We start from the raw sequence: 21419 nt of genomic DNA on the forward strand, positions 1-21419 counted from the left end.
AGATAAGCCAGGAGATGGAGCAACCACTGTAGACATCTAGAAACTACTAGAAAATTCAGCTGAGAAAGAGGGTTGGCTGACCCCTGGTGGAGAGATGTAACTTTTCTCTGTAATAATGGGCTGCTGCACTGTGGCTTTGTAGTCTCTTTTTACAGTCATCTTTTCACTTGTCTTCGCCACAGCATCTCGGTTCAACACTATTGGGCATTCAGCGAATGAGCCTCCCCCCCCCAAAAAAAAAAAATCAGAAGGCTGTTGATGTTAAAAATGAAATTACTGACAGGTCATCACACCAATCAGACACCAAGTGGGCAGAGACAAGCAACTGAAAATAGACTAGTGGCTTTACAGATCCCAGAGCAGGGCCCGGTTTCCCAAAGGCATCTTAAGTTGCACCACTGATACATAGCGTTTATGCAAATTGAACAGACCTCAAGCCTCGAGGTTAACAAAGAAACATTTATCTGAAAGATATTTTTTTTTATCACTACAAAAAGTACAGTACATTTTGTGCTTTCAATACTGACTCTAAAAGATTATAACATCCTTCATTGTTTTAAATTGTACTACAATTGGCACAGTGTAAAAAGATTAAATAGGAAATGTCTGCAATTCTGATGGCTTATGCATGAGCAGATTTTATTTTTTTAACTATTCACCGTTTCCAGTTTTGGATAGCACCAATGTGTGTTGAATACATGGCAGGGCAACATGTTGTCCCACCCATAGAAATAAAATGAGTAGAATGGGCTTGGAACTTCTCACCGTGGCAATTTGACTAGTAAACTCATTCTAGTTCTATGGTCACACCACTGTAAGGTAAGATGTTTAAAACATGCGAAGGTGTAATTATACAGTAGCAACTTGCAAAAAAATCCAAATACCACGGAATAGTCCAAGTTCAATACATTTATTTATGAACCATTCAATTTCAACTTCACTCAAGAGATGGACTTATAAATTACAATGTTTGTCTGTCATTCAAGTAGTCTAAACTACTTCCAAATCAAACAAGGCTTTAGTTTTGCAACAGAGTTGTGCTGTTAATGTAGGATCGTTGAAAGAAGAGTTCATGAGAAAGAGAACATAAAATCTTAAATTCTAAAACCATTAGAATTACATTTAAATCAATAATGTCTCATTTGGATAAAAAAAAAATGTGGTTGATCAACCGATATAAATTGTAGTACAGTGAATTTGACAAAAAAAAGCCAATCATTTAATTAAAAAGGGCAATGAAACTTTTTGCACAAGAAAAGACAAACAATGTCACCATTTAAACCACACACACACACACACACACACACACACACACACACACACACACACACACACACACACACACACACACAAATGAAATGGGAAAGTGCAAATTGTTACCACCTGCCAAACCATAAGATACTTTTTTGAATTTTGCAATTTGTTACTTAGCCTATTTTTATGTCAGTAATGCATAAATTGGCTGTCAAGTATGAAAGATCAGTCAAGTTTTATCAACATAAAGAATAAGTTCATCATGTCAATGTACACAGTAACACCAGTTATACAGTTTTTGACCTCTAAAATATACACTATGCTATACAGTCAACATCTCAACCTTACCCTCCGCAATCCCTTTTCTATTCATCACAAGCACAGCAATAAAATGAAAGCCTTTGACAAATAAAAACTAAAATGTTAAAAGTTCCACAGGTTTTATAAGGCAAGAATTTGTTCTCATCTTATACCCACTGCAAACTGTTTTGGTAATACACCAAGTCATTGATTTCTGAAGATGTTACGTTTCATGTTAACACAATAGAAAGGCACAGGGCAGCAGTCTCCTGATAACCCCGATGTAGCCTCGTGAAGTTAGTCAGAGTTGAAGATGCCCTTTGTGGCTCAATGGACAGTACAGAACAAAGAAACAAGCTTAGCAATTGACTAGCCTTGGACGCCAGGCTTCACTTGTTGGACGCCAGGCTTCGCTTGTTGGACGCCAGGCTTCGCTTGTTGGACGCCAGGCTTCGCTTGTTGGACGCCAGGCTTCGCTTGTTGGACGCCAGGCTTCGCTTGTTGGACGCCAGGCTTCGCTTGTTGGACGCCAGGCTTCGCTTGTTGAAAGCCCGTGACAGAGGCTAGCAGTCGACTGACTGATACTTATTCAAGCTAAGATATAGTGACTCAGTATAGGAGCCTCCGTGATATCAGCCAATAAGATAATCAGTTTATCAGAAGTCAATTGTTCCATATTACAAGTATTGTGTTTGCTTGCCATTTAAATAATGATTATTTACAATTCATTACTGTATGGTGCACTATAGTGAATACACACGTTTAAAGGTAAATATCTACACCAGTTTACCTTGTCTTGTGGCTGCGCAGACATATAACCGTAAGCCCGGTGAATAGCGTTACAGTTAAACAGGAGTTCCTTTTCTTTACACGATCGATGAGATCACTGTCATTCCCGCTCATACATCCAAGGACTTCGAATATTGTCCAGAAATAAACAGCTTGTCCGTTTTGTTGGTTCAGTTTGCTGCTGATATGTTTGTTGCACATCCTTTTTCGTTCCATACCAATTCAAAGTGGGTTTTAAAAGGGATTTCTTCCAGCAAGTCTGAAAGCTCGTAACATAGCAGTGAGCCGTTAAAACAAACCTAGAGATGTGCGGGGACAGAAACGTACGATGACCGATCGATCGCAGCTCTGAAAGTAAGTGCAGCAATAGAGGTGCAGGCATTTGTTTGCCTGAAGTGAGCTGTACTTGCTGGCAGTATTGTATTGTTTGAATAGTTGTTGATCTGAATTGTATCATGAAAAATGGTGGTTAGAGGAAGTCAGTTTCACATCGACTACCCAGGAGACATATATGCACTATATAGGGAATAGGGTGCCATTTGGGACATACACCGAGCCTGGTCTCAGATCCTTTTGCACTGTCTTTCCAACTCCTACGGTCATTGTCACATGAGGAGTTGGCAAAACGGCATAAACAGATCTGAGACCAGGCTAAGAGAGACAGGACAGATTATGGAAGGACAAGGAAAGGTTAAAGTGCATGGCGGGAAGCTTCCAGCTCGTCTCATTGGCTCCACGGTCCCATCCTGACAAACATGACGGACTGTGGACCCCTCAGGTGAAAGGAGAGCGCAAGGTACAGGCTGAACTAAAAACAAACCATGGAATGGATTGAGACGATAAACAAATCTCTACAGTTTTTGTCTCCCTCTACAAAACAAGATGCACAAAAATCATTATTTCTGGGGATAAAATCATTGATCGGAGTAGTCGGGAGAGAAGAGGGGAGAGAGAGTGGATGAGGGTATTGGCAAACGTCTCCTTGATAGGTGGACCTAAATGTCAATCAAAGAGAAGTAACCAATCCTATTCCTCCTCTGTCAGAGAGAGGTGAGGAGTGGTTGGATAAGCACCAGTAAGAAGCAGCTCAACCCCATGCAGACGGACATGCTGTAGCTTCACTCCCACCCAAAACCTCAATAAACATAGTAGAGTAGACTCTGGCCAAGAGAGAGAGAGAGAGCACGCACTTAGGCAGAAGACAGTGTAACAGGGTGGCTAAACTAAGTCCAAGCCCATTCACCATCGCCACTCCTGTTCTGCCACGCTGTGAATGTGAGAGGTCCGTTCTCAGGAGGAGCAGTCCATCCCACACCCCCGCCTCTCTCTCTGTCCATCAACTCATTCTTAGAGCCTCTACACACCCTCGCCTCCCCCCCAGTGGACTCCCATAGCCAGCCTTCACTCTAGTGGACCCCCATAGCCAGCCTTCACTCTAGTGGACCCCCATAGCCAGCCTTCACTCCAGTGGACCCCCATAGCCAGCCTTTACTCCAGTGGACCCCCATAGTCAGCCTTCACGCCAGTGGACCCCCATAGCCAGCCTTCACGCCAGTGGACCCCCATAGCCAGCCTTCACGCCAGTGGACCCCCATAGTCAGCCTTTACTCCAGTGGACCCCCATAGCCAGCCTTTACTCTAGTGGACCCCCATAGTCAGCCTTCACCCCAGTGTGTCTGGCCCTCCTGTCTGGCCCTCCTCCTCACATCTCACATGTTATAGGCCACGTAGATGGGGTCCAGCTGGTCGGCCAGGAACGAGTCCCGGAGGTGCATCCTCTGCTTCTCTCCCCGGGAGTTGATGGGGATGACGCCCGGGTCCACGACGACCACCACCCCCACGATCAGGTGGTGCTCCTCCAGAACTACGTTGGTCACCAGAGGCACCAAGTCCAGGGCCTCCTGCTCCGACCCGGCCAGCTCAGCCACTACAACCAGGAGGTTGGTCCATGTGAACACAGCACTGAGAGACAGACAGAGAGACAGACATGCACAAATAGTCAGTCATTATTCAAGTTTAACTTTCAACTGTGGTTCCAATGGCTCAGTGGGTTAGAGCAGTGGTTCTCACACCTTTTGACCCACGACCTGCAGTAGTTCAAAGCTTGCGACACCCCACGCTCAATCGCTGCGGAAATGTAGCCTGTCATTACAGCCATAAATTGCGATGCATTTTCAAAACGCAAGATACAGAAATAAACTGCGTTTTATACCTGCATTTTTAGCTGAAAGTCATTCATGTTAGCAGCCAATATCAACTAGGGATATCATGTCCCTTCTCTGGAGTCCAGAGGAACCAGAATTATACAGGCTATCTGTACATAGCGGAGGTTGCAGGTTTGGAAGGAAAGCAGGTTCCGTCTGCACCGTGTGCTATCACTTTGGACGGCCGCCTGCCTGCAGATACTCGTTGACAACTGGGGAGCCCTTTTATTCCTCACAAATTTCTATTTTATTTGTATTTATTACACCTTTATTTAACCAGGTAGACTAGTTGAGAACAAGTTCTCATTTACAACTGCGACCTGGACAAGATAAAGCAAAGCAGTGCAACACAAACAACAACACAGAGTTACACATGGAATAAACAAGCGTACAGTCAATAACACAATAGGAGAAAAAAAAAAAGTTGACATACAGTGTGTGCAAATGGTGTGAGGAGGTAAGGCAATAAATAGGCCATAGTAGCGAAGTAATTACAATTTAGCAGATTAACACTGGAGTGATAGATGAGCAGATGATGATGAGCAGATGATGGTGTGTAAGTAGTGATACTGGTGTGCAAAAGAGCAGCAAAGTAAATAAAAACAATATGGGGATGAGGTAGGTAGATTGGGTGGGCTACTTACAGATGGACTATGTACAGCTGCAGAGATCGGTTATCTGCTCAGATAGCTGATGTTTAAAGTTAGTGAGGGAGATATAAGTCTTCAGCTTCAGCGATTTTTGCAATTCGTTCCAGTCATTGGCAGCAGAGAACTGGAAGGAAAGGCTGCCGAAGGAGGTGTTGGCTTTGGGATGACAGTGAGATAAACCTGCTGGAGCGCGTGCTACGGGTGAGTGTTATGGTGACTAGTGAGCTGAGATAAGGCGGAGCTTTACCTAGCAAAGACTTAAAGATGACCTGGAGCCAGTGGGTCTCAAGGCGGCCAGTTTTATTGCTTCTTTAATCAGAACAACAGTTTTCAGCTATGCTAACAATTGCAAAAAGGGTTTTCCAATGATCATTTAGCCTTTTAAAATGATAAACTTGGATTAGCTAACACAACGTGCCATTGGAACACAGGAGTGATGGTTGCTGATAACGGGCCTCTGTACGCCTATGTAGATATTCCATTAAAAATCAACCGTTTCCAGCTACAATAGTCATTTACAACATTAACTATGTCTATACTGTATTTCTGATCAATTTGATGTTATTTTAAATCAACAAAAATATTCTTTTTTTTCAAACACAAGGACATTTCTAAGTGACCCCAAACTTCTGAACGGTAGTGTATGTATGAAAAATATGTATTCACACTCGCGACCCCCCCAAATCCTCCTTGAGGGGGGTTGAGACGCCCACTTTGAGAACCACTGGCTTAGAGCATGGTATTGTGGGTTTATAGCAAAAATATATGTCACTGTCAAACACAGCTCTGGGAGACAAGAGAGACGGCGACCACAACAGTCACACATCAGCTACAACAGTCAGCTTCAAAACAGTGCGAGTTACAGCTTCGGGATCCTAACTTTCATCTGTGTGCATAATCCAATCGGTGTGACTCGTACTCAGACCAGAGGCAGCCACAAACAGTCACCACAATCACATTCAGCCCATTCATTGAAACTGTGTGTGCTATTGGTGCCACTCAGAGACAGCAGCTATACATGTGTCTATATCATAGTGCTGCACGCTGTGCATGTATGCATGCACCCATCTTACATCTCAGTGATTCTGCGGTGTGTATATACACAGTATACACACTCCGTGAAGCATGTAGGTACTGTGTGTGACAACACCGGTCAGCGTGCATTTACCGTGTGTGTGTCTGAGCAGACAACAGAACAGACCGGTGTGTATCGTACCTCTCAGCGATGCTGCGGTGTGCCCGGGACACAGAGGTCTCGATGTCGATGGGGTGGTAGCGAAGCCCCCTGAGCTCCAACGTCTCATCCAACTGGCCCACCACAAACAGGGCGTCATGCCGATCTAAGAAGGGGGGGAAAAAGATGGTTCTGGTTGGAAAGCGCTATAATCCTTCATAACTGAATGATCAATCAACTGACTAAACACGCCTTGCATGACTAAGTGGAACTTCTCAGATTGGTTTAGTGTAGCAAACTGACGCCCAGGGTGAGAATCGCCACAATCCCAAGAAAGATATCTGACTTGGGAGAGTCCATAACATGCTCAATGCTAGGATGGTTACATTAGAAGGGTCCTTAACCTCCGGTGGACCCCAGTAGCTCGGTCCTCTTGACAAAGCCCAGGTATCCCGTCCTGGCCCACAGGGTGTGGGGCTCCCCGAAGCTCAGCCGTGTGTTGAAGTGGTCCGCCTGCAAGCTCTCCTCTCCATAGATGGTGTAGTAGCCACTGGAACTGTGGGGACTCTGAACCCAGATCTAAACAGAGAGAGGGAGAGGGAAATATGCAAAGGAGGTAGAAAAAAGAAAGCAAAGTGAAAGGCAAGGAAATGGGGGATGGGATTTGAACGGATAGTGGATTCGTTTAAAAAAGGACAAGAAACTGGGTGGAATCCTCTGTGCAATAACACCATTTTCAGCCATTCCTCAATGCTGCCATGCCTTCAACTCTAGTGCCTGTCTGCCAACTCACCTCTCCAAGATGGGAATCCCCCAGCGGTCCCCTGGTCTCTGGGTTCACGATGATCACCCTCACCCCTGGAAGAATCTGGAGACAAGAGGTTTGGGTTAAGGTTAACAGACAACCCCACAGTTTCATCAATCTCAACAATGTTTTTGAACAAGTCCACTGGTTCTTCAGTACAGTAGCTCGATGACTGAACATGATGACAGGACAGCATGTGTAACCTGACCACTTAGCTACCCTGATCAACAGTGACACAGCCACATACTGTCAGAAACCCCGGGGATACTTACAGTGCCTGACTCCATGAGGGAAAGACTCTGGGGGGCACCTCGCTCCACCAACCTCACCCTGGAACAGACACGGACAAGACAGACAGGGAATGAGACTAACTATGTCTCCGACACAAAGTGAAACACAACACTAGTAAATTGCATTCTACTATGGTCTCTGGCTCGGCAGTGTAGGCCACATAAAACATCTGAGCTCTAGTAAATGACAGCTATGCCTCGTCTTACCTGTCATGGCGGAGGGACTTCATGTCTACATAGACGGTGGAGGGGTCTGGTCCAGCAGTTCCCTAACACAGAAACAGAGAGAGGATTTTAAGCTGTATGTTTACCTGAGGTTAACCCCTGTAAATAGACCTAATGACGCAGTAAATTAGTAGCTGTGGGGTTGTATATTTAGTCTAATGAGTGGTTGTGTGAGACAGGGGTGAAGTTCAAAGAAAGAAAGAGAGAGGGAGGGAGGGAGAGAAAGAGAGAAAATGAAAGAAAGAGGAGGTACATGGAGATAGAGAGCACATGAGAGGGAGAGGGTTAGACATCATACATGGGGAGAGCCAGAGAGAGAGAAAGAGTGTGTGCTGGGGCCCACCTGTAGGCAGATGGCTAGGTTGACCCTGGATCCGAAGGCTGTGCTGACCGCGCGGGGGGAGAGACCCAGGTCTTTAAACAGCTTGGAGAAGGACTGGGTCAGGGTCAGCCGGGGACGCTCCTCTGCTATCACCACACAGCTCCTCACACACGACAGGTTCACACCCCGCGCCTGGAAATATAAAACACATACAGGTGACATCGCAATACAGAAATACACACAGGTTGGAAACAGACAAAACACACATTCAGCCACTGATGCCATGCGGTGGTTAAGAAGTATCCTTTCATGACCCAAACTGTAATATTCTGGCTCAGATGGTTTGATTTGTCATATTGTCCTTCCCAGCACGGTTTCAGCAACTATGGTGGATTTGCAACCAGGCCATCATCAGTACAGCTCAACTTGGCTCGGCTCAGCTCAGTAGTGTGAAAAGGGTAAGTGTGTGTGTCCCTCACCTTGAGTGCGTCAGTCTGCGTTCCCAGGCCCTTGGTGCAGAGCTCCATGACAGAGTAGGAACAGAAGGTGTCTCTGATCTTGTACTGGCTCAGGGTGCTCAGCCACAGAGGCAAGGACAGCTCCAACTCCATAGGAGGGATCAGGATGGACTGGTGACCTGAGTAGACACTAGACACACCAACGGTAGAGTATTTAATTAGAATATATACTGAAATGTATCATCTTGCTATTACAATGCCCAACCTTACATACACACTCACTGGGATGGAAGCAGCTGGTCTTTCAAGTACTTGGATCGTTTGATTGAGCTTGTCTGAAGAGCTGAATGGGCGGGGTTTGCCCGATTCCATTGGTTACGTTGAGCCAGCCAGACAAGCTCAATCAAGCACAGATCAAGTATTTTCAAGAAAACCAATACTATTTGAACTATATTTCATTTAAGGACCAAAAAATTGACAGCTGTGCCATACAGGTTGCAAATAGCTGGGAAGAGATTTCCAATGTACTGATTCCATGGCACAACAACGCCAGATTCAAAACTTGAGAGTTTTCTATTTAAATGATCATACCAAATTCTTGCAACCAATAGAATATATATATGGGGGATACAACCATCCCAGCTCTGCAGATCTTGCTGCGAAGAGACAGAATCATTAGATCACTTGTTTTGGTACTGTCCATATGTAGCTTGTTTTTGGTCGCAGGTTCAGGAACGGCTGAAGAATGACAACACTTACTTGGAGCTAACTATGCAAATAGCACTGCTGGGTGATTTGAAAAGTCATAGTCAATCGATCAATAATATAATAACTCTTAGCAAAACATTTCATGTTTAATTTACAGTCTGTAGAAACTATGAGAACAGAAAGGTTCAGAACCTTTATGAAACATCCCAGCACAGTTGAAAAATATATGGCAAATAGAAATCAAAACTGGACGGTGTTCAGAGATAGATGGGAGGGGTTGAGTGGAGCTGATGGGCGGGGCTAAAAACAACAAGATAACTCATGTAAAATATACTGTGTTGGGAAAATGTATATAGGTTCAGAACTTTATTGAAACAGCACAGTTAAAAATATGTGGCAAATAGAAGATAGATGGGAGGGGTTGAGGGGAGCTGAAGGGTGGGACTAAAAATAACAAAGAAACAATATAACTAATGTGAAATATACTGTGTCCGTAAAATGTATTAAGTATGTATAAGCCGGAAGTAGAAGCCTAAGTATTGTTGTCCATTAGTTTACTCCAATTAGGGGAGGGAGGATGGGGTTACTGAAAAATAATAAGGAAAAAATATATATTTACCCAAAAATATATGGGGGATCAGAAATGATGCAGACAATTACATTGATAGACGCCACAATCTATCTGCAATATTAAAGCTGATCCACCCATTAAATAATAATAAAACATTGTTTTTATATATATCTATATAACATATATACACTGCTCAAAAAAATAAAGGGAACACTTAAACAACACAATGTAACTCCAAGTCAATCACACTTCTGTGAAATCAAACTGTCCACTTAGGAAGCAACACTGATTGACAATAAATGTCACATGCTGTTGTGCAAATGGAATAGACAACAGGTGGAAATTATAGGCAATTAGCAAGACACCCCCAATAAAGGAGTGGTTCTGCAGGTGGGGACCACAGACCACTTCTCAGTTCCTATGCTTCCTGGCTGATGTTTTGGTCACTTTTGAATGCTGGCGGTGCTTTCACTCTAGTGGTAGCATGAGGCGGAGTCTACAACCCACACAAGTGGCTCAGGTAGTGCAGCTCATCCAGGATGGCACATCAATGCGAGCTGTGGCAAGAAGGTTTGCTGTGTCTGTCAGCGTAGTGTCCAGACCATGGAGGCGCTACCAGGAGACAGGCCAGTACATCAGGAGACGTGGAGGAGGCCGTAGGAGGGCAACAACCCAGCAGCAGGACCGCTACCTCCGCCTTTGTGCAAGGAGGAGCAGGAGGAGCACTGCCAGAGCCCTGCAAAATGACCTCCAGCAGGCCACAAATGTGCATGTGTCTGCTCAAACGGTCAGAAACAGACTCCATGAGGGTGGTATGAGGGCCCAACGTCCACAGGTGGGGGTTGTGCTTACAGCCCAACACCGTGCAGGATGTTTGGCATTTGCCAGAGAACACCAAGATTGGCAAATTCGCCACTGGCGCCCTGTGCTCTTCACAGATGAAAGCAGGTTCACACTGAGCACGTGACAGACGTGACAGAGTCTGGAGATGCCGTGGAGAACGTTCTGCTGCCTGCAACATCCTCCAGCATGACCGGTTTGGCGGTGGGTCAGTCATGGTGTGGGGTGGCATTTCTTTGGGGGGCCGCACAGCCCTCCATGTGCTCGCCAGAGGTAGCCTGACTGCCATTAGGTACCGAGATGAGATCCTCAGACCCCTTGTGAGACCATATGCTGGTGCGGTTGGCCCTGGGTTCCTCCTAATGCAAGACAATGCTAGACCTCATGTGGCTGGAGTGTGTCAGCAGTTCCTGCAAGAGGAAGGCATTGATGCTATGGACTGGCCCGCCCGTTCCCCAGACCTGAATCCAATTGAGCACATCTGGGACATCATGTCTCGTTCCATCCACCAAAGCCACGTTGCACCACAGACTTTCCAGGAGTTGGCGGATGCTTTAGTCCAGGTCTGGGAGGAGATCCCTCAGGAGACCATCCGCCACCTCATCAGGAGCATGCCCAGGCGTTGTAGGGAGGTCATACAGGCACGTGGAGGCCACACACACTACTGAGCCTCATTTTGACTTGTTTTAAGAACATTACATCAAAGTTGGATCAGCCTGTAGTGTGGTTTTCCACTTTAATTTTGAGTGTGACTCCAAATCCAAACCTCCATGGGTTGATAAATTGGATTTCCATTGATTATTTTTGTGTGATTTTGTTGTCAGCACATTCAACTATGTAAAGAAAAAAGTATTTAATAAGATTATTTCATTCATTCAGATCTAGGATGTGTTATTTTTGTGTTCCCTTTAATTTTTTTGAGCAGTGTATATCACACACACACACACAACCAGCCAAAGGTTTTGTTATTTTTACTATTTTCTACATTGTAGAATAATAGTGAAGACATCAAAACAATGAAATAACACATATGGAATCATGTAGTAACCAAAAAAGTGTTAAACAAATCACAAGGGGCCAGTACAAAAAAAAATGCACGAAATGAAATGTATGCACTCACTACTGTAAGTCGCTCTGGATAAAAGCGTCTGCTAAATTTGATAAAATGTAAATGTAAAAAAAATTATATTTGAGATTCTTCAAATTAGCCACCCTTTGCATTGATGACAGCTTTGCACACTCTTGGCATTCTCTCAACAAGCTTCACCTGGGATGCTTTTCCAACAGTCTTGAAAGAGTTCCCACATATGCTGAGCACTTGTTGGCTGCTTTTCCTTCACTCTGCGGTCCAACACATCCCAAACCATCTCAATTGGGTTGAGGTCATCTGATGCAGCACTCTCCTTCTTGGTCAAATAGCTCTTACACAGCCTGGGGGTCTGTTGGGTCATTGTTGTGTTGAAAAACAAATGATAGTCCCACTAAGCCCAAACCAGATGGGATGGCGTATCGCTGCAGAATGCTGTGGTAGCCATGCAGGTTAAGTGTGCCTTGAATTCTAAATACATCACAGACAGTGTCACCAGTAAAGCACCCCCACACCATCACACCTCCTGCTCCATGCTTCACGGTGGGAAATACACATGCAGAGATCATCCGTTCATCTACTCTTTGTTTCACAAAGACACGGCGGTTGAACCAAAAATCTAAAATTTGGACTCATCAGACCAAAGGACAGATTTCTACCGGTCTAATGTCCATTGCTTATGTTTCTTGGCCCAAGCAAGTCTCTTCTTCTGATTGGTGTCCTTTGGAGTCATTAAAACTCGTTTTTCAACCACTACACAAATGTATTGTTAACAAACTATAGTTTTGGCAAGTCGGTTAGGACATCTACTTTGTGCATGACAAGTAATTTTTCCAACAATTGTTTACAGACAGATTATTTCACTTATTATTCACTATATCACAATTCCAGTGGGTCAGAAGTTTACATACACTAAGTTGACTGTGCCTTTAAACAACTTGGCAAATTCCAGAAAATGATGTCATGGCTTTAGAAGCTTCTGATAGGCTAATTGACATCATTTGAGTCAATTGGAGGTGTACCTACATTTACATTTACATTTAAGTCATTTAGCAGACGCTCTTATCCAGAGCGACTTACAAATTGGAGGTACCTGTGGAGGTATGTCAAGGCCTAACTTCAAACTCAGTGCCTCTTTGCTTGACATCATGGGAAAATCAAAAGAAATCAGCCAAGACCTAAGAAAAATAATTGTAGACCTCCACATGTCTGGTTCATCCTTGGGAGCAATTTCCAAACTCTTGAAGGTACCACGTTCATCTGTACAAACAATAGTACGCAAGTATAAACACCATGGGACCACGCAGCCGTCATACCGCTCAGGAAGGAGACGCGTTCTGTCTCCCAGAGATGTAAGTACTTCGGTGCGAAAAGTGCAAATCAATCCCAGAACAGCAGCAAAGGACCTTGTGAAGATGCTGGAAGAAACAGGTTCAAAAGTATCTATATCCACAGTAAAACAAGTCCTATGTCGACATAACCTGAAAGGCCGCTCAGCAAGGAAGAAGCCACTGCTCCAAAATCGCCAATAAAAAAGCCAGACTACGGTTTGCAACTGCACATGGTGACAAAGATTGTACTTTTTGGAGAAATGTCCTCTGGTCTGATGAAAGAAAAATATAACTGTTTGGCCATAATGACCATCGTTATGTTTGGAGGAAAAAGAGAGAGTCTTGCAAGCCGAAGAACACCATCCCAACCGTGAAGCACGGGGGGTGGCAGCCTCATGTTGTGGGGGTGCTTTGCTGCAGGAGGGACTGGTGCACTTCACAAAATAGATGGCATCATGAGAAGGAAAATTATGTGGATATATTGAAGCAACATCTCAAGACATCAGTCAGGAAGTTAAAGCTTGGTCGTAAATGGGTCTTCCAAATGGACAATGACCCCAAGCATACTTCCAAAGTTGTGGCAAAATGGCTTAAGGACAACAAAGTCAAGGTATTGGAGTGGCCATCACAAAGCCCTGACCTCAATCCTATAGAAAATTTGTGGGCAGAACTGAAAAAGTGTGTGCGAGCAAGGAGGCCTACAAACCTGACTCAGTTATACCAGCTCTGTCAGGAGGAATGGGCCAAAATTCACCCAATTTATTGTGGGAAGCTTGTGGAAGGCTACCCAAAATGTTTGACCCAAGTTAAACAATTTAAAGCCAATGCTACCAAATACTAATTAAGTGTATGTAAACTTCTGACCCACTGGGAATGTGATGAAAGAAATAAAAGCTGAAATAAATCATTCTCTACTATTATTCTGACATTTCACATTCTTAAAATAAAGTGGTGATCCTAACTGACCTAAGACAGGGAATTTTTACTAGGATTAAATGTCAGGAATTGTGAAAAACTGAGTTTAAGTAGTTTGGCTAGTTTGGCTAAGGTGTATGTAAACTTCCGACTTCAACTGTATATATACATGCACACTATTTGAAGCCAGGTCTTACCTGGAGAGGCACCACTGTACAAAGCCCAGGCCGCAGTAGGGGTCCAGACAGATGGCTATTTGGCGTGAGGAGTAGAGCTCACACTGTAGCTTGATGGAGCGACACAGAGTACTGACCGCCGAGTGGGACATCTGACGCATACACACCACAGACAGAGACAAAAAAAAGGGAGAGCGAGAGAGAGACAGAAGACAGAGAAAGAAAAGAGAGAGATGCATTTCAATATATAAATCTGCAAACAATTACTATGGTGTTTTCCGAGTGGATACAGTATTTAAGTGCACATATACATTGAGCAAATATACTTTTTGTCTATTCATGTTACTGCAGAGCCCTTACCTTGACCCCAGTCAGCATGCCTGTGGTGGACACACTGAAGTCCAGGTAGGCCAGCATCTCTGCTGTGGGGGGCTTGTAGAGCTGGGGGGGCCGCCTCCTGGGGAGGTCGTCTAGAAAGGGAGTGGGAGACTGAACTTAGGAAAAGACATGACCATCTCAAAAGGTACGACTCTCACAATTAAAAGCTGTTGCAATTCATTTCACTTCACTTCTCTCCTTGCGGTGAGCTTTGAATAGGTTACCACCAAATATTTCAGATCAGTACCTGTGTCTATGATAGTGGGCCAGGTCTTGACGTTGACGCTGGCAGCAGCCTCTCTGGACCTCAGGATCCTCATAAGGGGCTGGGTGGTTAGGATACAGGCTGCTTTACTCACCTTTAACACAGACAGAGACAGGGACGTTAAGAGTAGATGGGGGCTCATTTTTCAAGAACATTTCAGCGCTCACCAAAGTTTTCATAGTACAACTATATGCATGTCTACATTTGATGTTGCTCATTGAGGCCAAGCATCTTTTATAAACCTAAAAGGCTGTAGCTGACTCACGTCGATGATCATGCGGACGGTGGGCAGGGTAGCAGCCAGGTTCTGGGGGTGAGGGGGCCGCACTGTTACAGGGATCACCCCCGCGTACAGACAGCCATAGAACGCAGCTATCAGATCAATGCCTGGGGAGAGGGAGGGAGAGAGAGAGATGGGGTGGGGGCTTTTAACAATAGCATATAACTGACTATTCTGAGGACTAGATTTAATTGAGGTGAGGAAGGGCAGTCGTAGCAGTCAGGTGTGTGTGTGTGTGTGTGTGTATAGCTCCTCACCAGGGGGGTATAGCAACACTACGTTGTCTCCAGTGTTGAGGCCTCCTCTCTCCATCAGGGCTGAGGTTATCTTCTCTGCTCTCTTATGCAGCTGACTACACGTGGCCGTGCACACCGCTACCCCCTGCAGGATGGAGGTGGGGAAACAGATACCATATGCAACAGAACAGCTGCAGCTCAAATTCACAGGAAAGTCTAGCAATTGTGACTGACCGGGGTTCGAACCCTGATCTCCTGCATGGTACCTGACTGTCAGCCCACTGAGCTGAAGGCACCGCAAATCTTCCAGACGCCGTTACTCATCAAGCGAGTACGGTTCCAAACTACCTCCCTAACACGACCATGTTAATGCTTAGAAGCTCATAAAGAAAACGTGTGAACATGAATGTGTGTGTCGTACCTTAGCGTTGAGCAGCACATAGAGGACGTGGTCAGGGTCGGTCTGGGCTCTCCACTGTAAGGCTTCAGACAGAAACTGGTGCTGAGAGAGAGAGCGAAAGCGCGAGAGAGGAGAAAGAGAGCGAGGGAGAGGAGAGATAGAAGAGAGAGCGAGAGAGAGCCGAGAGAGGGGGTGAGCTGTGACAGCAGTCAGGATCATTCAATACTGATATTACGATTTCAGTTCAGGACTTTTCAGGGGCTGATCACACAACCAAAGACCAGGGTACAAGAACAGGACGCTAAGGGTCACTGCAACTGGGGAGGGAGAACAGTTACAGTAGCAGGCTAGCAGCCACAGTAAAAACACACACTGATATAGTGAGTTCTCTGTTGCTCCCTGGACGGTACCATGCTGAGCTTGATTCCCTTCTCAACACAAGGGTACACACACAAATGACTACCAGTGCAAAGCAGCACATCTGACAGAGGCAACATGAGCAGAAGCAACACCCAGCTCAGCTAGCGGTAGACTTACCATCATGGTGGGCCAAGAACAGAGCTACCAGCGCCACCGACAGTAGAGACAGAACACAACACAACCTTAGGACAGGAAACCAGCAATAGTCACCCCTCCCTGACTCCATACCAGACATAAGGATCCTGCGTGGCCAATCTCTTTCGTACAACAATAAGGTTTAGTCAATGCTGGTATAATCAGTTGTGATGTGGTTTCTTCCAGGCGTAAGTCTGTTTAGGAGAGAAGACAGACAGTAGGGACCAGCCTCACCAGGTACGTTAAGGTCTTACCTTCCTGACCAGGCCTTCTTCCTCCAGCACTCCCAGCTCTCTGCCTGCAGCCTGGGCCATCCTCTTCCCCGCTACCAGGTTACCAACCATGATAGAGGCCGGGCCCACACCAACTATACAGGATAGGAGGATGGGAGAGTCAGAGATACACAAAGACTGAGACATTAGGCTAGCCAATCGTTGTCGCCCTGTTCTGTATACAAACACACAAGAGTTCAAGATGCGAGATACAATCCCGAATCACGGGAACTGAACTTCCCCCAACATTCAGGACAGCCCATCATCTTTACCTGGTTGTTTCTGTCGTGGTTTGGGAAGGTTGGTGACACAGGTGTGTGGACAGAGGAGGATGTTACATGGGTGCAGGTTCCCCTCTAGGAAGTTCTGTTTGGTCTCAGAGATGTGGATCCCTCCCAGCGGGGTCTTGGGTAACGTGTTGGCCGGCACCAGGGCCAGACAGTACAAACCCACCTGATGAATACTGTCTATTGCCTACAGAGGAAAACACAGCACAAGTGTTATGTTTAGCTAGGTGTACTAACTAACTAACAGTGTACATATCGATAGAAGATAGTATACCCAGCTGATGCTATTCGAGATGAATGCATAGATGACATGGTGACAGGGTACCTGTAGTACTCTGCTCATCCACTGGAAGCTGTCCTCTTCACTGGCATCAGGCCTCTGCTCAGCTACAATCACTATCCTCTCATCATAGAACACGGTCACTGAGAACACAGCGATCCTACACAAGGGGAGAGAGAGATTAGAGAGAGGGAGAGAGGGTCAGTCGGCAATAACACACAACCCTGTGAACTACCATCACACACACACACACACCAAAAGCAACGTACTCTGACAACACAACACACAGTACATCAGGGAACACCGTTACAGAGAACACACTGATCCTGCCCCGGTGCCGAGGGGAAGGACAGCGCGACCCCACACAGCACGGCACGCTTTCATACCACGCCCTCACGCCGCCCTCTTACCTCACTTAAGGTCAGCACAACACGGAGATTACATTTGAAACGGATCCAAAACGTTTCCTCCGGTGTCGTGCCTACTCAACAGGACGCGGAGGCTTCTGTATATCTCACCTCCCTCCTCAAACCACAATTCTACAAAGGCACACTTGAACACAGGATGTCACACAAGAAACCTGAGCCCCCTGACACCCACCTCCCCCGGTAGACAGTTTTAACAGGCTCCACGGCCAGGGCGGTGGCCACCAGGTCATCAGCATTGTGTCGTCTACCACTGACCGTCAGGAGCCCCTCGTTCTTTCCCACTACAAAGACCAGACTGCCCTGTGGAGAGAGAGGGAGAAGATCTTCACCTACTGCACATCGACAGACTAAAGAAGCCAATTCTAGATAGACAGGTTTTTTTTTCTATTCCTCCAGATCAGTAGAGAGCCTGGTCCCAGATCTGTTTGTGCTCTTGCCAACTCCATCGGTGTCAAGCCAAACTGTCTGGCCTCACTGCAAACTATAAGTGTGAACTTTTTAATCATTCAGCCAGACTGTACGGCAGGACAATTCCATAAGGATTTGGCAAGAGAAAGGACTGGCACCCAGGCTAGCTCAGTATGGCAAGTCCTACAATTTGGAGGCAAGTCCAAGGGGGACTCAATGTGGTCTTACCGGCCCTACGAAACCCAGCAGGCCAGTCCTAGTGAAGAGGATCTCTCCCAACGGAGCTCCAGCCTGGTTGACAGGAATCACCTGAACAGAAGACAGAGGGACACGTTCAGTTAGGGGGTTTACGGGAGGGGCCTGTATATTAAATATATTTCATAATGACCATCATTTCAAAAACATCACATAAACAACACTTTTAACGGTCAACACAACTCCTCAACTCAGTTTAAAGAGTAGAGACCATAGGCAACCATGCCCAGTGAAGAATAAAGGTTGGGTAGAGCTTTTAGAAGTGTAACGCTCTGACAGAGGGGTCTGTTTTTTAGGTTGATGGCTACACAACCGTGCCAGTACACCACACTGCGGCCAGAGACGCAGAGGCATGATGAGAGAGTTCAGTAAACAGTCCTCTCCTGACCTCAAAGGTGTTCTTGGTGACTCCAGGCAGGCCGTAGTACATGGTTCCTCCAGCCCTGGAGTTCAACACTATCTCTCCGATCTCATCTGTCTTACAGAGCTGCGGAGGGCCGTCTGGCTTCACGATACACATCAGGGCTAAAACACAAGAGGACAATGACATCAGAGCTGAAACACAAGAGGACAATGACATTAGGGCTAAAACACAAGAGGACAATGACATCAGAGCTGAAACACAAGAGGACAATGACATCAGAGCTGAAACACAAGAGGACAATGACATCAGAGCTGAAACACAAGAGGACAATGACATTAGGGCTAAAACACAAGAGGACAATGACATCAGAGCTGAAACACAAGAGGACAATGACATCAGAGCTGAAACACAAGAGGACAATGACATTAGGGCTAAAACACAAGAGGACAATGACATCAGGGCTAAAACACAAGAGGACAATGACATCAGAGCTGAAACACAAGAGGACAATGACATCAGGGCTAAAACACAAGAGGACAATGACATCAGAGCTGAAACACAAGAGGACAATGTCATTAGGGCTAAAACACAAAAAGCACACACACATAAGAAACTAACTTCCGAAGCTTCTTTGGGTCCAAGATAAGCGCGATATAAAATCAATGTATTATTGAAGCAATGACTCGAACACTGAACCAAGTAGACTTAACACCAGGGAAGAGACATTGACATGACAGTAAAAGCCCCACTGTTAAAGTAAGTCAGTGAGGAACAACTGTTAAAGGGAATTGAACCGTAACAGTACACAGAACGTGTGTACTGTAGTGTAGTGCACGGTGAAGTCAGTTCGCTGACCTCCAGGCATGACATGGCCCACGTCCTGTACAGTGAGGGCAGAGTTTTTATCCTCTGTGTTGACCCTGATGACCCCATGACTCAGACCGCCCATGGACAGGATGGCTCTGGCTGGGAGGGCTGCACCACGGGCACCAGGCCTGGAAGGGGAGGGAGGGAGGGTGGGGGAGATGGAGAGCGAGGGAGAGTAAGGGCAAAGAAAATACGGAGTGTGAGAGAGCTATGGAGACATGAGACATACGTTTCTCAATTGATGTGAAGAAGATTACTTTATTGTTCATATACTACATGAGCACTGGAAATGGGTTGGGTGTACGTTTCCTTAGAGGTTGTGTATATAAAAAAAATAAAACCCATTTTGTTCACAGCTACTGGTGCACCATATAATTCACATATATAATAATTCATATATAATAATTCATATATATATATGAATTATATGAATTATATGGTGCACCAGTAGCTGTGAACTGGTGTATAGTGTAGTACCTGCGGATAGCCACAGTGAGGGCTTCAGGAGAGGAGGCACAGGGGCAGATGACCTCCGGCTTTAACCCGTGAGACTGGAACACGTTGAGAAAGGCGTCGCACGACGACACGGACCCTGAAAGATATCACAAATACAGTGAGTGTGTGTCAATATTCACGCACAATGCAAACGTTTCTATACTTCCAATGTACTTTGGTAAGGTTAGATACAGTGCAACCTGTAATCCAATTGAGAATCTGTGGTATGACTTAAAGATTGCTGTACGCCAGCGGAACCCATCCAACTTGAAGGAGCTGGAGCAGTTTTGCCTTGAAGAATTGGCAAAAATCCCAGTGGCTAGATGTGCCAAGCTTATAGACATACCCCAAGAGACTTGCCGCTGTAATTGCTGCAAAAGGTGGCTCTACAAAGTATTGACTTTGGGGGGGTGAATAGTTATGCACGCTCAAGTTCTGTTTTTTGTGTTGTTTGTTTCACAATAAAAAAATATTTTGCATCTTCAAAGTGGCAGGCATGTTGTGTAAATCAAATGATACAATCCCCCCCAAAAAAATCTATTTTAATTTGAGGTTGTAAGGCAACAAAATAGGAAAAATGCCAAGTGGGTGAATACTTTTGCAAGCCACTGTATGATTGTTGACTGGCGGATGCACTGTAGCTTACAAATACTAAATCACAGTGTACCTTTGTAAGGACAAATAATAGTCTTGCGAATAGATAAATAAAGCAAGCATGCTTCATGGCTGCCATGTATATACGACTCACAGGAAAGGTTAAGGAGTGGTCCCTATGAGTGTGTGTGTGTGTGTGTGTGTGTGTGTGTGTGTGTGTGTGTGTGTCCAAAGCGTCCATGTGTCTGTAGCCCGCGCACGTGTGTGTGACTCACAGGGGTTGGCTCCATCGGCTACTATGAGCATGCGTATGGACGACAGGTTGGTGTCTCTCTGGTCCCTGTGAGCCATCATAGCCCAGTGGAGGTCACGACACTTCACCAAGGCGACACGTGCTGCAGGGAGGGAGGAACAGTAGGGACAGCTCAGCCTCTCACATATAGCAATTAATGACACAAGCGCTAATGCCAATTCCACACATTTAGGTTGCGTTCATTAAGGCACAAAATGGAAGAAACGTTCCAAAACAGACTGAAACAGAGGTAATATCTGAATTTGCTCAATAAGAAAGGCTTGTTTTCATTTTCCAGCAGACAACATCTGAAAACATTTTGCTACAATGTCTCCTAATGAACCTGACCCGATTTACCTAATCCATAGCATGCAGTTTAGGATGCTAGTCTCTATGCAGTTTACAATACAAATGCTAACTGTAGCCTTACCTTTGTGTATGTGGACCCTCTGCACCCAGGACATGGGACAGGCCTTCATGACAGCGTAGGGTACAGTGATGGTGTGGATCCTGTTCATCACACTGGTTAACACCCCATGCCACAAACCCATGTCCTTCTTACAATCTAGCACGTTGACCAACGTTTCTCCTGAGAGAGAGGACACACACACTCAATTGAAATACTTGATTTCAATCCACAAATCACATTACAGTCACGAAGGAT

The 21419-nt window shown here is 45.5% G+C and overlaps 1 protein-coding gene across 2 annotated transcripts in view; it reads right to left on the minus strand.

The window, feature by feature from the left end:
- Nucleotides 1-894: 894 nt before the first annotated feature.
- Nucleotides 895-21419, minus strand: part of dip2ba (disco-interacting protein 2 homolog Ba) — an 82612-nt gene continuing 62087 nt past the window's right edge. For both annotated transcript variants that reach the window (XM_014135744.3, XM_014135743.3), the window contains 24 exons: nucleotides 21186-21344; nucleotides 20739-20858; nucleotides 19852-19966; nucleotides 19363-19502; nucleotides 18532-18668; nucleotides 18117-18197; nucleotides 17653-17780; nucleotides 17098-17212; nucleotides 16758-16959; nucleotides 16468-16580; nucleotides 15680-15760; nucleotides 15280-15403; nucleotides 15008-15129; nucleotides 14725-14836; nucleotides 14460-14569; nucleotides 14121-14251; nucleotides 8493-8661; nucleotides 8035-8205; nucleotides 7674-7735; nucleotides 7449-7506; nucleotides 7165-7239; nucleotides 6776-6950; nucleotides 6414-6537; nucleotides 895-4305 (listed from right to left, as the gene is read on the minus strand). In XM_014135744.3, the coding sequence (XP_013991219.1) occupies nucleotides 4053-4305; nucleotides 6414-6537; nucleotides 6776-6950; nucleotides 7165-7239; nucleotides 7449-7506; nucleotides 7674-7735; nucleotides 8035-8205; nucleotides 8493-8661; nucleotides 14121-14251; nucleotides 14460-14569; nucleotides 14725-14836; nucleotides 15008-15129; nucleotides 15280-15403; nucleotides 15680-15760; nucleotides 16468-16580; nucleotides 16758-16959; nucleotides 17098-17212; nucleotides 17653-17780; nucleotides 18117-18197; nucleotides 18532-18668; nucleotides 19363-19502; nucleotides 19852-19966; nucleotides 20739-20858; nucleotides 21186-21344 (3077 nt within the window). In that variant the 3' untranslated portion in view covers nucleotides 895-4052. The remainder of the gene's footprint in view (nucleotides 4306-6413; nucleotides 6538-6775; nucleotides 6951-7164; nucleotides 7240-7448; nucleotides 7507-7673; nucleotides 7736-8034; nucleotides 8206-8492; nucleotides 8662-14120; nucleotides 14252-14459; nucleotides 14570-14724; nucleotides 14837-15007; nucleotides 15130-15279; nucleotides 15404-15679; nucleotides 15761-16467; nucleotides 16581-16757; nucleotides 16960-17097; nucleotides 17213-17652; nucleotides 17781-18116; nucleotides 18198-18531; nucleotides 18669-19362; nucleotides 19503-19851; nucleotides 19967-20738; nucleotides 20859-21185; nucleotides 21345-21419) is intronic.

The sequence above is a fragment of the Salmo salar genome, chromosome 13 (assembly GCF_965601325.2).
Source record: "Salmo salar chromosome 13, fSalSal1, whole genome shotgun sequence".
Classification (NCBI taxonomy): Eukaryota; Metazoa; Chordata; class Actinopteri; order Salmoniformes; family Salmonidae; genus Salmo; species Salmo salar.